Genomic DNA, 15727 nt, shown 5'->3' on the forward strand with positions numbered 1-15727 from the left:
TTTTTAAAGTAAGCTCTATGCCCAGTGTAGGGCTCAAACTCACGACCCTGAGATCAAGAGTCACATGCTCTATGGACTCAGCCAGTCAGGCATCCCAGTCCTGCAGATGTTTATAATGTGTCTTTGAAGTAGCTTAACTAGGAAATAGAGGTTAAAAAATTTTACCAGAAAATTGGTGACAAAGTAAGAACAAAAGCTTATGGACCCAAATCCCAAGTTGTCTAGACCCAAATAGGCAACTGCTATTGTGTATTCAAATAGGCAACTGCTATTGTGTAACCCAAGGTCCTGGGATCAAGCCCCGCACTGGGCTCTCTGCTCAGTGATCTCTCTCTCTCTCGGTCAAATAAGTAAATAAAATCTTAAAAAAAAAAAAATAATCATGCATGGTACTAAGTTCTGGACAAGCAACATTCAAGAAGAGAAACCAGGTCTCCTATCCTCATGGAGTCTACACCACAGTGAGGGAAACAGACATTAAGTAAGTCGACAGCTAAGGCTTTTCTAAGGAAGGATATGAAAGGTGGTAACTGATGAATAAAAAGAAGTCAGCCACAAGAAGCAGGAGTGGAGAATGTTCTAGGTGAAGGTCCTGAAATGGGAAAAAGTTTGGTATGTTATAAGAACTAAGAGAAGGCCAGTGTGGTCAAGATTGAGTGAAGAAAGGTGTTAGGAAAGATGAGATCAGATATGTGGGCAAGCACCAGATTTTGATGGGCCCTGGAAGCTGAAAGGAGCTTGAATACAAAGCAAACCACTGAAGACTTCTGAAAAGACTACTTTACTGAGGGATAATTTATATAAGAAACACACTGATTTTAAGATACTCTGATTAATTTTGACAAATGTTTACTGCTGTGCAACTACCATCCGAATCAAGAGAGAGAATTTCCATTGCCCATCAAGATGGTTACTCCTATTCCTCTGCTTCTCAAACAGATGACTGTTCTCTGATGTCTCTCTCCTCTCTCTATGGAGCGATAATTTCTGCCACCACAGTTATGCCTGTTTTAGAACTTTGTATTAATGGAATTATATAATATATAATTTTCCATCTTTTGGATCTTTCTAGCTCAATGGACTTTTAGAGATTCATTGCTGAGTCTAGTACCCTCCTTTTTGTTGACAAGTAGTATTCCACTATATGAGTTTATCACAATTCATATTTAGTCACCTGTCGATGGACATTTGGGTTGTTTTTAGAGTTAAGTTACTACAAATAGCTATGTTATGAACATTCTTGAACACAATGCTCTGTGAACTCGTCTTTCGTTTCTTTTCTTTATATACCTAGGAGTGGAATTGCTGGGTACTACGGTGGGTGTATACATAACTTTAAAAAAACCTCAAGAATCTCAATAAAACTGTTAAAAACCTTGCTGAACTCCTTTCCACAGTACAATTTTATATCCCTAACAGCAAAATGTGAGGGTTCCAGATACTCTTCACTCTTGCTAATGTTAGATAGCGCCAATCTTTTTAACCATTTCAGTGGTGTGAAGTGGTTATCTCAGTCCCTCTTGTCCAATAATGTTGAGCATATTTACATGTGTTTACTGGCCATTCAAATACCTTCTCATTGAGGGTTTTTAAATAAGAAGATAATACAATCTAGTTTACATTTAAAATAAGTGAGTTTTGAGTCTGCAGAGAATGGACTGGAGTGGAGGAACAACTGTCATAAAAGACCAGTCAGGAGGCCTGCAGTAGAGCCGTAGAGAGAAGAGAGGTTTAGACTAGGGCAGTGGCTATAGAGATGGAGCGAAGTGATATGAAACATAGTTTGGAGATGGTACTGCCAGGGTATCAGACTGGGCATGAAAAGGTAAAGAAGAAGTCAAATATGACTTTCAAATTTCTATCTTTATTAACTGGGAGAATAGTTACTGAGGTTTAATGAGACCACGAAAGGCAGGGAAAGCCCAAATTATGGTAAGAAAATAAAGATTTCTGATTTGAATGTACTAAGTTCAAGGTTCTCATAACATGTCCAATAGGTAGCCGGATTCGAGTCCAGGGTTCAGAAGAGAGAGGACAAAGCTAGGAGTGATGAATATATAGAAACATCTTCACTTGGTATCCATAATAGCACATACTCTTGATTCCGTCCTACTTCACTGGCTCTAGCTCCTTTTCAATTTCCTTTGCTCGTTCCTCTTTCTCCAACATTTCAAAGTTGCCATACCCCAGAGGTCAAAACTTGAAATGCTTCTTTTCTCTATACTTGGGTGATCTCATTCAGTTTCACGGTCTTAAGAACCATCATGTACTTGCTGTTGACCTCCTGCCCCCTAAATTATTTCTTTATTCTGGATGTCTTGTCTAAACTCAACACATATCAATTATCTACTAATATTTCCACTTGAATGTCTACTAAGTATTAACATGTCTAGAATCACGCTTTTGATATCCTCCCTGAAATTTGTTCTTTCCTGTGAGGAAAGACTACGTAGAACTTTGTGAAACGAGGGTCAAGAACATGAAATACATGTTCTTGTTCTCAAATACATATATGAACAATAAAATCCTAAACTATATGCCTAGGTGACTGGGAAAAATGAAAAAGCCTAAAAGGTCATTTGGTAAGAAATAAAGAGAACCTGGTTTGGATATTCTAAGTTTAAGTTGTTGAAAAGACACAAAAGTAGCATTTGCATTTACATTATATTTCCTTTAAGAAATGCAGGACTGGGATTTATCAGAGAAGACAAATTAGAGATGCAGAGGTAGTTAATAGAAGCACGAGAGAAAAGTATATGTGAGGAAGAAAACAGACTTGGGATACTCTAGGAAGCAGAACTTTCCAGAGAGCAAAACAACAGTGTGGAACTGCCACAAAAGATAAGTGAGAAGAAATTTGGGGATGGTCAATGTGAGAAGTAACTTTGAAAAAAAAAAGGACAGAAATTAATTATATCTTGTAAAAAAATACCCCCCCCCCTTAACTGAAAACAATTAGCAAAAGGCTCTTCTTGGGGAGAAAAAAGTGAACTGAACAGTTGTAAACTTTCATCACAAAAGTTGGCTTGGATTAAGTTTTTGCTACGGACTAAGCCACCATGCTGTTCTGTACCTTTGGTTAGGGTCTCAATTACTTTGAGCTAATAAGGGCTGTATTTTTTTATTAAACCCAATGGGAAGTATAAGGAAAACATAATCAAGATGGACTATTCCATAGCAGAAGGTATGCTCATATATATAACCTTTGCACTAGACTTTTTTACTCACAAAAAGGAAATGAGACATTTAGCAAGTATTTTAACTTTCAATTCAGATTATTTAGTTGAGAGATTCACTTAGAGTATTCTTCTTTTCATTCCCACCCTGCACTATAAACTACTGCTTCTTTTTTTTTTAAATTTTTATTTTAATTTTAATTTTTTTATTTTATTTTATTTTATTTTTTTTAAAGATTTTATTTATTGATTTGACAGAGAGAGATCACAAGTAGGCAGAGAGGCAGGCAGAGAGAGAGAGAGGAGGAAGCAGGCTCCCCGCTGAGCAGAGAGCCCGATGTGGGACTCGATCCCGTGACGCGAGATCATGACCCGAGCCGAACGCATCGGCTCAACCCACTGAGCCACCCAGGTGCCCCTTAATTTTTATTTTTTAAATTTCATTTTTTTAAAAGATTTTATTTATTTATTTGACAGAGATCACAAGTAGGCAGAGAGGTAGGCAGAGAGAGAGAGAGAGAGAGAGAGAGAGAGAGAGGAAGAAGCAGGCTCCCGGCTAAGCAGAGAGCTTGATGTGGGGCTCGACCCAGAACCCTGAGATCATGACCTGAGCTGAAGGCAGAGGCTTTAACCCACTGAGCCACCCAGGCACCCCTAAACTACTGCTTCTAATTGAAAGAAATTTTATTATTTATTTTTTAATTAAAAAAATATTTTATTTCTTTATTTGAGAGAGTGAGAGAGAGCTGAGTGGGGGCAGAGGGAGAGGGAAAAACAGGCTCCCCACGGAGCAGAGAGCCCAGGTGGGGCTCAGTCCCAGGACCCTGGAATCCTGACCTAAGCCAAAGGCACACTTAAGTGACTGAGCCACCGAGGCACCTTGAAAAGAATTTAAAAAAAGACTGATACATAGAGTTACATTATTTTGTCTGGGAAGGTAAAGCATTCAAACAGAGAATTAGTCTGAATTTTTTGTAAAACACTTTCCTTCCAACTCTATTGCAATGATAATTACTAAACAAAGAACCCTGCCAAAACTTTTTTATGAACTTTATGCACAAGTTACAAAGAAATCTGTGTATTCGATCAAGAGTAATTTCTTAGGTTTGATGAATATTTTATGGTCATATAGTAATGTAAGGGGAAGCTTAATAAAAGGGACTAATTTTTTTTTCTCTCTGAGCTATCTTCTTAACCCACTGAGCCACCCAGGCGCCCACTGAGCTATCTTCTTGTAATTCTTTAACTGGCCTGAAATTATCTCATTATCTATAAGAAATTTATATAAGAAATACAAAATTTTAGTTATTAATATACACCTCATCAAGTCTTTGTTAACTAGCTCATTGACTTAGTGTACTGATATAAGTGTAACTGAGAAGCCATAATGAAAAAGAAAATAGCCTTACTGTTTGGTTTCTTTGTGGTAGTTGACAATCCCTCTTTTTCATCTGCCACCTGGGGGAAGCTGTCTGCCAGACAGGATTCATATTCTTCATGTGTTGTCCGATCGAACATATCTTCCAAGCTATCATTCATTTTTCTTTCTCCATCTATGTAAAAGAGCACTGGCTTAAGGCAACAAGCAAGCTTTTTGCTTTCTATGCAGACCAATGTGAAACTTGTAGTAACTGCCACACAATACACTTGCCTAGGATGTACACGAGGCAACAGTAAACCCCCAAGCATAGTTACTGTATTTACAAAGATTTTACGGTAGGGCTTTAACTGTACTTTATTCATGTGCAGAGAAAGCTACTTTTTGTTGTCATTACATACATAAAAATCTTTTCCTCCTTATTAGCTCATGTATAATTCACACTACACTAAAATGAGTTCTACCAAAAAACTGCGAGGAACAGAAAATGCATCATAATGAATGATGAAAAATACTAAGTTTAAATAAAATGTGCATAAATAACTGACATTAAAATCTATAGAATCTTGCTCATCTGCTTATTTTTCTAAAGTGGTAGCAAAAGAAGTATTTTCTTACATATATACATATATATATATAGACATATATACATATACACTATTATTATCATCAGTAACACTTGGTAGTTCAGTATTGATAGAAATTATGAATTCAATTCCTCATTTGCTATGTTAAGTGCTAAATTCATCCTCAGAGTACTAACTACATTTCCCAATATATAATCACACTTTGAAAAATGGCAGTTTATTAAAAAACAGAAATAGGTCCAGTTGACAACACACACAATAGAGCAGAAGTCTGCTGGGATTCTTCTCTATAAAGTAACTACCACCTCCCCCAGTCTATGGTGCTCTAGCACCCTTACTCTGTTTCATCTTTCTCCAGAACTCGCCATCATCTACCATACCACATATTTGATTGTTTCTCCCCTTAAATCAGAAGGTAAGTTCCATGAAGTAGGTACTTTTATTCTGTTTACTCATTATTTCCAGTTACTGAAACACTTCCCTTTATAGAACTGAAGCTCAATATTTACTCAATGATTATAAGTACTAATTTTTTTCACATTGAGGATCAAATTTGTAAATAATATACAACTTCTACATGCTAGGCAGTGTGCTGGGTATTCCCAAAATATTCTGTATATGCTGTTAGTAAATCACAATGTTAAATCATCAGTTTCTTATTCTTAAATAAAAATTTAAAAAATTTTTAAAAAATTTTAATTGTTTAGAGAGAGCGTGTGAGTAGGGAGGGAGGAGTAGGAGGGAGAGGGAGAGAGAGAGACTCTTACGGAGACTCCATGCCCAGCATGGAGCCCAATGCGGGGCTAAATCCCACCATCTTGAGATCATGATTTGATGCTTAACCAACTAAGTCACCCAGGTGCCCCACTAGTTTATGTTTTTGTTGGTGTGACGTCTGACTGAAATATCTGACAATGGAGACGATATCCTTATTAATCTACCATATCATCTGGGAAGTCTAATACACAGTAGAAATATAAAACACATTTTTAAACTGAAATACTAGGGACGCCTGGATAGCTCAGTTGGTTGAGCAGCTACCTTCGGCTGAGGTCATCATCCCCAGGGTCCTGGAATCGAGTCCCACATTGGGCTCCTTGCTCGGCAGGGAGCCTGCTTCTCCCTCTGCCTGTGCTCGCTCACTCTCTCTCTGTCTCTGACAAATAAATAAAAATCTTAATAAATAAATAAATAAATAAATAAATAAACTGAAATACTAGCAGTATTTGGGGAATTTTATTGGTATGATTCATTTTTAACCAATTCTAAGTATAAAAAAGATCTACCTCATGGGTAAAATGCACGGACTGTCTTTTTCCACGCATGGCTTTAAGAATATCTTCTCCCCCAGGTGCTGGTCTTACACTCCTCCACTGCATGGGAAGGGCTGCTTGTTTTGAATTTGGGTAGGTCTTTGTGACACTATACAGCTTCTAAGGCCAGATCATAAAAATACCATGCACTTCTGCCTTACTCTTTTTGGGATGCGGACTCTGGGCACCTAGTCTCCACATGACAAGGAAGCTCAAACTAGCCCACGTGGAAAGTCTGTATGGAGAAGCCCTGAAACTGAGTGGAGGCAGATGCCACGCCACCCTCATTCTACCCTATGCTTGTCTACCCTCTGCTGTTCCAGCTCTAGCTACCACTGGCCTACAAATGCGGAAGAGGCCCTGGGACAGAACTGTCCAGCCAAACTCTTCTGGAATTCCTGAACCACAGAAACTATGAAGGTTGAGAAAATGACTGTTGTTGTTTTAATCCTTTAAGTTATCAGAGTGATTTATTATATAGCAACAGTATTCACAGTATCTTATGTAGCCAAAACTGTCTCCACTCATTAGTTCAATTCTAACCTCATTTCCACATGATAATGCCTTCAAACATATTTGGGAAACCATCATATTTTTCAAATTAAATAGATAAACTTGAAGCCAAAGTAGTCATGCTTTAGTTTTGCTCGCTTTCTTTCTTCCTTCCTTCCTTCCTTTCTTTTTTGACAGAAATAAGGAAAATATTATCAGGAACTGGTACCAGACAAAACAATCTTAAAAGCAAATTACCTTCTTAAGAAGAAAGTTACTTAAGTATCATTCACTATAAAAGGACAACAAATCACTGTTGGTTTTTATTTTTTTTTTAATAGGCAGTCCTTTCAACGTGGGTAGCCAACTACTTGATTGTATGGTTACTCATTCCTAAAGAACAAAGAATTAAGGCAAAGGCTACTACAATTTTCCCTCACTTACTGCAGTTAGGGCAGCAAGAGAGAAAAGCGTTTCTTTAAAAGATTTATTTATTTGAGAGAAGGGGAGTCAGAGAGAAAAACAGAGAGCGTGAGCGCATGAGTGGGTGGAGGGGCAGAGGGAAGGAGAGAGGGGAAGCAGGCTCCTGGCTGAGGAGGGAAGCCCGATATGGGTCTCAGTCCCATGACCCTAAGATCATGACCTGAGCTGAAACCAAAAGTCAGATGCTTAATCGACTAAGCTACCCAGGTGCCCCGAGATAAAGTTTTTTAAAAGAAGTGGGGACATGACTGGCTCCAGCCCTGGGCAAATAGATTACAGAATATTCAGAACAAAAACAGGGAATGTACATACAGAGTATCCTTAGTTTCTAACAGACTGATCACTGGAAAATGTCCTTGCTTTTGGCATTGCATCCCCTGTTGCAGGTCCTAACTCTTCAACATAAGAGTGTTAAGTGACAGTATTCCTGGGCTACTTGATCTCATGGGATGTTGCTGACATGGTACCAACCAAAATCCTTCCACTGTTCCTGCCTCTTTTGGAAAATCAAGGCTTTAGATGAAGAATTAATAGTCTGTTACCAGAAAAGGCCAGACCTGTTTTCTGTAGAAGCAGAATATGGCAGAGTAACTCAGCATATACACTATTATTCTTGGTTTACTGCTAACTTACAAGTCTATAAGGTAGAATTTCTCCTTTTCACCTTAACAAAGTGCAAATTCCTATTTCTAAAACAGGACTCTCAAGATTCCCTTTTACAGAAAATTATCTAGCGATAATACCAGGCATCAGCAAACTGTTTCTTAAAGGGTGAGTTAGGAAATATTTTTGGCCTATGGGCCCAGTAAGATCAGTCGCTACTACTCAGCTCTGCTGTGGTACCATGCAAGCAGCCATAGGCCATAGAGAGACAAATGTGAGGCTGTGTTCCAATAAACCTTTATTTATAAAACTGGCAGCAGGCTGTGGTTTGGTGAATCCTGCAGACAATTTTAAGTTTTCCTGGAAAAAAGATTTGGCTAAAGATTTTTTTCCCTTGAAATACTGAAACTGAGCTTTATTAAGAGAAACCTATTTCTCAGAAGACGAAAAAAAACCCTGGTTTATGATGAAGTGGTCACTTTTGGTCATCAGTGCAATGGTACGACTATAAACGTCTCTCCACATTTTTATTAAATTAAAAAAAATCAAATCTTACTTGGACTTTTCTCTCCCTTCTGCTCCTGATTCTTCATTTTTAAAAGCACAGTTTCACTAACCAATGTGCAGTCCATGTCCACTGTCTCTCCTCCTGCTAATCTTGACTGACTGCCATCCTAAATATTTAAAAATTCAAAAGTTTTAACAATTATCCTGCATGGCCTTATATATTACTTATAAAAAATTCTGGTAAAATATACATAGCATGACATTTATCATTTTTACCAAATTTTAAATGTACCCTTCAGTAGCATTAAGTTATATTTATTTTTACCTTAGGAATATATATAAATTAAAGTTTTATGTCTGTAAAACATTTTAGCTTCAACATACAAGCATCCTCTCTCAAGCCCATGAAAGGAAGGACTGCTGCCAAGGAAGGGAGAGTTGTGCACCACTGAATTCCCTGGGCTTCTCCTCCCTTTCTTCTCAGTTGGCTTCATGATAATGAATGTCCGTGTACACACAAAGAACAAATTTCCTACTATAGCAAGTTAAATACTTCATTAATATCCCCCCAACTGAAAGAGAACTTCTCAAACTATATAGAACCCAAATATAATCCAAAAGGGTTATTTCCACTAGGAATTTTAATTATTATTTTTTAAGAGGTAGGGAGGAGAGAGGGGGAGAGGGAGACAGAGAATCTTAAGCGGGTTCCACGCTGAACGAGAGCCTCGATCTCACAACTCTGAGATCATGACCAGAGCCAGAATCTAGAGTTGGATATTTAACTGACTGAGCCACCCAGGTGCCCCGAATTTTAATTTTTAAAAAAACATACAGTATTTAAAAAATAGCCAACTAGGAAAAAAAATTTTTTTCTTGATGGTAACATTAATTTAATCAAATCATATAATGAATCACTTCGCTAAAATATAAAATTATCAAGGGGTGCCAGCCGTGTGGCTTATTCAATAAAGTGTGCCTTCAGCTCAGGTTATGATACCAGAGTCCTGGGATCGAGCCCTGTGTCAGGGTCCTTGCTCAGCAAGAAGTCTGCTTCTCCCTCTGCCTAACCCCCTGGTTGTACTTGCTCTTTCTCTCTCAAATAAATAAATAAAATCTTTAAAAAATATCTATCTATATATGTAAGTTATTAAAATATATAACTAGAATTTTTCATTATTTTAAAACTATAATAATATTTTCTAGAAAAGTCCTTTTTAAAAAAATTTTTAATTTTTTTTTTTAGAGAGGGAAAGAGAGAGGAGGGGCGGGGGAAAGGGAGAGAGAGAATCTTAAGTAGGCTCCATGCCCAGTGCAGAGCCCAACATGGGGCTTGATCTCATGACCCTGACATCATGATCTGAACTGAAATCAAGAGTCAGATGCTTAACTGAGTGAGCCCCCCAGGTGTCCCAGCAAAGGCCTTTAAAGTCAGAAGGTATTATTATCCTTTCAAAAATATCATGAAGTTAGAAGAATAAACATTTTTATTTCTTTTTTTCTGAATAAATAAATCAGGTTTTAAGAGGTATTTGATTATCTTAAGGTCACAGAGTGAGTTAGGGGAGGAGGGTGACTAACAACTTACTAGAATAACTACATGGAGCTTGGTTTTACTTTCTAACTTACCTTTGTATCTATTACAGTAATATCCATTTTATATTGAGAAAGGTCTGCTCCTGGATCAATGCTCCACTGGATATTTTCAAAGGATACATCTTCAATAAGGAGAAAAAAATACAATTAAAAATGGATTTTTAAACATTCTTATTACTTTAAAACATTATGGGATCCACAGAATAGGAAAAAGGATTTACAGATCATATAGCTGCTAACAGGGTTATATAACAGGGTTATATAAAGAGTTCTTATATAAAGAACTCTCACAACTCAATAATTAGACAAATACTCCAATTGAAAATGAGCAAAGAATCTGAATAGACAGTCCTTCAAAGAAGGGAACTGGCCAATAAAGCACACGCTAAGATGTTCAATAGCATCAACCATCAGGAAAAGGCAAATCAAACCACAATGAGATAACACTTCACACCCAGTAGGATGGCTAAAATCAAAAAGACAGATAATAACAAGTATTGGTGAGAATGTGGAGAAATGGGAACCTCATGTGCTGCAGGGGAGAATGTGAAATGACATTGACACTTTGGAAAACACAAAGTTCCTCAAAAGGTTAGAGAGTTAGCATACGGTCCAATAATCCTACTCCTATTTGTAACTCAAGAGAAATGAAAATATACATCTACATAAAATTGTACATCAATGTTTATAGCAAGCATGATTTACAATAGTGAAAAAACTGAAAGTAAAAGAAGTCACAAAAGATCATATATTGTATGATTCCGTTTATATGAAAAGAATAGGAAAATCAATAGAGACAGAGGACAGAGGACAGATCAGTGGTTGCCTAGGATTGGAGAAGTGGGGAGAGGAATGCAGAACGACTGCTAATGGTATTGCTCTTAGAAAAAATATTTTTACTCAAGTATAATTAACATACAGTGTTACATTAGTTTCAGATATATAATATGATTCAACATTTCTATACACTTCTCAGTGCTAATCAAGAAAGTGTACTCTTAACCCCCTTTATCTATTTCTTATTTTTATTTATTTAATTAACATGTAATGTACTATTTGTTTCAGGGGTACACGTCTGTGAATCATCAATCTTACACAATTCACAGAGCTTACTATAGCATATACCCAGTGTTTATCACCCGGCCACCCCATCTCTCCCACCTCTGTCCCCTCCAGCAACCCTTAGTTTGTTTCCTGAGGTTAAGAGTCTCTTATGGTTTGTCTCCCTCTCTGGTTTCATCTTGTTTCATTTTCCCCTCCCTTCTCCTATGATTCTCTGTCTTGTTTCTCAAATTCCTCATATCAGTTAGATTATATGATAACTGTCATTCTCTGGTTGACTTATCTCGCTTAGCCTAACCCTTTATCTTTTTCACTCATTCCCACCCCCTTACCTCCCCTTTGGCAATTATCAGTTTATTCCCTATATTAAGATTCTGTTTTGGTTTTGCCTCTTCTATTTGTTTGTTTCTTAAATTCCACATGTAAGTGAAATCATATGGTATCTGTCTTTCTCTAACTTATTTCACTTAGGATTATACCCTCTAGGTCCACCCATGTTGTTGCAAAATGGCAAGATTTTTCTTTTTTATGGCTGAGTAATATTCCACATCTCTTTTAAATCCGTTCATTTATCAATGGGCACTTGGGTTGCTTTCGTATCTTGGCTATTGTAAATAATGCTGCTATAAACATAGGGGTCCATATATCTTTTAGAATTAGTATTTTCATTTCCTTTGGGTAAATATCCAGTAGTGGAGTTATTGGATCATATGGTAATTTTATTTTTAACTTTTTGAGGAACCTCTATACTGTTTTAACAGTAGCTATGCCAATTTGCATTCCTACCAATGGTGCATGAGCTCTCCTTTTTCTCTACATCTCTGTTAACATTTGTTATTTCTTGTGTTTTTGCTTTCAGCCATTCTGACAGGTATAAAGTGATATCTCATTATAGTTTTAATTTCTATCTCCCTGATGATTAGTGATGTGGAACATCTTTTCATGTGTCTTGGCAATAGGATGCCTTCTTTGAAAAAATGTTCAGGTCCTCTGACCATTATTAAATTGAATTATTTTTGTTTTTGGTATTGAGTTGTGTAAGTTCTTCACATATGTTAGACATTAACTTAATGGGTACTGTTCTTTTTGAGGTGATAACAATGTTCTAAACTTAGACTACAGTGATGCTTGCACAACTCTGCGAGTATACAAAACAACCGACTTGTACACTGTAATGAGTGATTTTTATATCAAAAATAGTTTTAAAAAGTTAGAATTATAACACTGTTTGGGGGGTGCCTGTGTGGCACAGTGGGTCAAAGCCTCTGCCTTCGGCTCAGGTCATGATCTCAGGGTCTTGGGATTGAGCCCCACATCGGGCTCTCTGCTCAGTTGGGAGCCTGCTTTCCCCTCTCTCTTCCTGCCTCTCTGCTTGCTTGTGATCTCTCTGTCTGTCAAATAAATAAAATCTTAAAAAAAAATTGTAACACCGTTTGGAGGAGTTTTCAATGTATGTGGACATGAATGACAACTACATAAAGCACAGTCACAAAACACAAAGTGGCATAATATTAACTTTAAGTAGATTGTGGAAGGTTAAATGGAGCAATCATGAGAAAAAAAAACCCAAATCAAAAATGTAAAAAAAAAAAAAAAAAAAAAAATCAGAAATGAGAGTGAAAAAAGTGTTTTCATACAGAGACTGAAACTATTGCTAGCAGAACAACTGAAGAATGTGCTTCAGGAAAAAGGGAAATTAAACCTTGAATAAAGGAAAAATTTTGAATGAAGAATAAAAGCAAAAATACTACATAGGAAGTATAGAAATATTTCATGGCCGAAAACCAAAAAGACTCATTTTAAACACAGCAAAATTATGAAAAGATTAACATACCTATTAAGAGTAAAAAAGGTTTTCAAGTAAGAGGTTTAAAAACCCACATAAATGTGTGTGTATATGTGTGTGTGTGTGTGTGTGTGTGTATACATACATACATATGTTTACACATATACATGTAAATGCAAAGAAAAAGGACAGGCTACCTGTGGGGTAAGGAACAAGGTTTAGATGATAAATATTTTACTTTATGTATTTTAAAATTCCACATAGTTTAAAATTTGTAAAGCTTCTGTAAAGAAAATAAGAAATTACATAAAATAGGTAAGTCCACAAAATCATCTATAAAAGTAGGTTTTAAAGACCTCAGTTCATTTTTTCAAAAAGCATGAGAGCAGGAATATCATATGTAAAAGGAAACCAGGGAGAATCATCCTGTAAACACAGAAATATGTAGGAAGAAATGTTTTTCCTAAAACAATTCAATATATTCAAAGAACGTATATTATATAACACTCAAGATCATTAAAAAGGAGTAGAAATGCTATTTTCTTTTTTGGAAATACTATTTATAGAAAACATACCTTGACTGTTTTGTACAGACTTTGTTTTAGCAACTCTACATGGATTTAACTGAAGGACGGATGTAAGTTCACATGGTCCACGGACTGACCTGGCTATTTTTACTGGTTCATGAGAATCAGCTCCCTTAAACAGAAAGAATTATTAGCATCTAGATGAAATCATGAACAACCATTTTAATAAAAATACTTGAACATTTAACACAAACCTTCACATCATCGAAAAGATTCTCGGTCTCCAAACTTTCACGTGGACGTAGAGGGATTTTAAAGATGGGATTTTCTTCCTTGATTTGTAATGGTGTTTTATTATCTGGAGATGATTTACCTAAGGACTGGAGGATGCACTCCTGTAAACAGGGTTCCTCTGGGGCATCTCTGGTTAACACACAGCTCCCGCTCAAGGCTTTGCGGCTCGAGGAAGAGCCCTTCGGAATGGGCTTCAAGGCCTCATAGAGAGTCACTTGCCTAAATCTGATTTTAGAGGTCTCACTTCCCTGGCTTTTCTCTTGACGCTGAATAGCCGAAAATCGGTCAGACAGATCTAGAGGTTTATCCATCACATAGTCTCCATTCATGGAAGAATGACTATCCAGTAACAAGGGAAAGGCGTTCTCTTTATCAAAAGAGGCTGGGGGGCTGCTTACTTCATCTTCACTTTCTTCCTCAATTTTCTTCCTTTTGGATGTTCTCCCTCCCAGTGATTTCAGGGGTATCACAAGTTTGTCTTTATCAGTGATAGCATTTTTAATATGATCAAAACCATCCTGTTCATTTTTGGATTCACTTACGTTTTTATTGATAAGCATCTGCTTACTGGAAGATGACTGGTTAATGATCTTGTTCCCTTCAGACCCAAGATTATGATGTGTGAAAAGGACACTATCTTCAGATTTTGATCTAGTTTTCTCTGATTTAGAAGTAGAAGTGTTGTTGATGGGTGCTGTTTTCAGAAGGTTTTTTTTCCCAGTCTCTAAGAGAGAAGGGGATAAACTTGTATTCAAACCTAAACTACGTTTCATATTAGAAGTAGCTCCAAATACAGGAGAAGATACCCGAGTAGTTAATTCTTCTTGAGGAGGAGTCTTTGACTTAGAATCTGAAAATCTAAAAAAAATAAGAAGTGGTAAAACTTTTTTTCTACTAAAGAAATAGGGTAAGAATTTTAAGACAAGCATCTGAGAAAACTTACACTAATACAGAATTATTAATATTAAGGGTCTTAGACTCAGTACGGTATTACACTCAGATGATTAACCAACATTTTTTTGAAATAGGGTAGAGCTGTCAGCTTTTTTCATTTGGCTGACAAAAAACAGAGGAAAATGATACAGTAAATCTATCTTAATACCTTGATATCCCTATCCATAAATATTTTTCCTAAGTAATTCAGAAAACTTCACTGTATAAGAAAATTATATTTTATTAAATTCTACTGGAGACCCAAACTCTTTTTTTAGTATGAAATCTTGTCATAAGTGACTTTAAGAAACAAACTCCTCCTACAGAATTGAACATAACTTAGGAGCCAGTCTGCCTGTAGCAGAGCAGACAGCTGTGACAGCAGGAGTATTAAGGTGAAGTCTGAAGATGTGGAATGGGTAAGAGCTCTGGCTCTAGTCATTAACAGTCATGTGGTGTTAAATCAGGCATTTAATTTCTGTGGAGCTGCGTTTCTGTTGACTAAAAAACAGGAGCAATAAAACCCACTTTAATGAGTTACTTTGGTGACAAATTAAATATGATAGATGCATCTAAAACCAAAAGCACTTTTAAAAAGCAAAACAATACACAAATATAGTTATTATTAGTGGATGTTCTAAAATTCATAAATGAGATATAATGCAATCTTGAAAATTCATCAAAGCTTATAGGAGCATTTTATACAACATTTTTCTTTCGGAAATACAAACACAGAAGGGATGACTGGGTCTTGATAGAGGCAGAGGAAAAAGGCTGGAAACTTAAATAATGCTTCACAGAAGTACAGAAAGAATATAAAAAATAATATCCATCTCTCTATAGTAATGCAAAAGGCCCTCAATTCATCATAAAGTGGGGAAAAGATGTATTTTTAATTAATTATTTGTTTGAGAGAGAGAGAGAGAGAGAGAATCTCCAGCAGATCCCCTCTGAGCATGGAGCCTGACTTGGGGCTCAATCCCATGATCC

General features: G+C 36.6%; 1 protein-coding gene and 1 long non-coding RNA gene across 7 annotated transcripts in view; one reads left to right on the forward strand and one right to left on the reverse strand.

Annotated features, from left to right (window-relative positions):
* RBBP8 (RB binding protein 8, endonuclease) overlaps positions 1-15727 on the reverse strand; it is a 146270-nt gene that overhangs the window by 52430 nt on the left and 78113 nt on the right. For 5 of the 6 annotated variants that reach the window (XM_032310037.1, XM_032310038.1, XM_032310036.1 and 2 more), the window contains 5 exons: positions 13765-14662; positions 13559-13682; positions 10169-10257; positions 8589-8706; positions 4586-4729 (listed from right to left, as the gene is read on the reverse strand). In XM_032310037.1, the coding sequence (XP_032165928.1) occupies positions 4586-4729; positions 8589-8706; positions 10169-10257; positions 13559-13682; positions 13765-14662 (1373 nt within the window). The remainder of the gene's footprint in view (positions 1-4585; positions 4730-8588; positions 8707-10168; positions 10258-13558; positions 13683-13764; positions 14663-15727) is intronic. The other variant, XM_032310040.1, reaches the window with a different exon arrangement.
* Positions 5-13258, forward strand: LOC116571740. The gene is made up of 3 exons (XR_004277972.1): positions 5-108; positions 2445-2449; positions 13248-13258. It is a non-coding gene; the product is annotated as an uncharacterized LOC116571740 (long non-coding RNA).

The sequence above is a fragment of the Mustela erminea genome, chromosome 13 (genome assembly GCF_009829155.1).
Source record: "Mustela erminea isolate mMusErm1 chromosome 13, mMusErm1.Pri, whole genome shotgun sequence".
Lineage (NCBI taxonomy): Eukaryota > Metazoa > Chordata > Mammalia > Carnivora > Mustelidae > Mustela > Mustela erminea.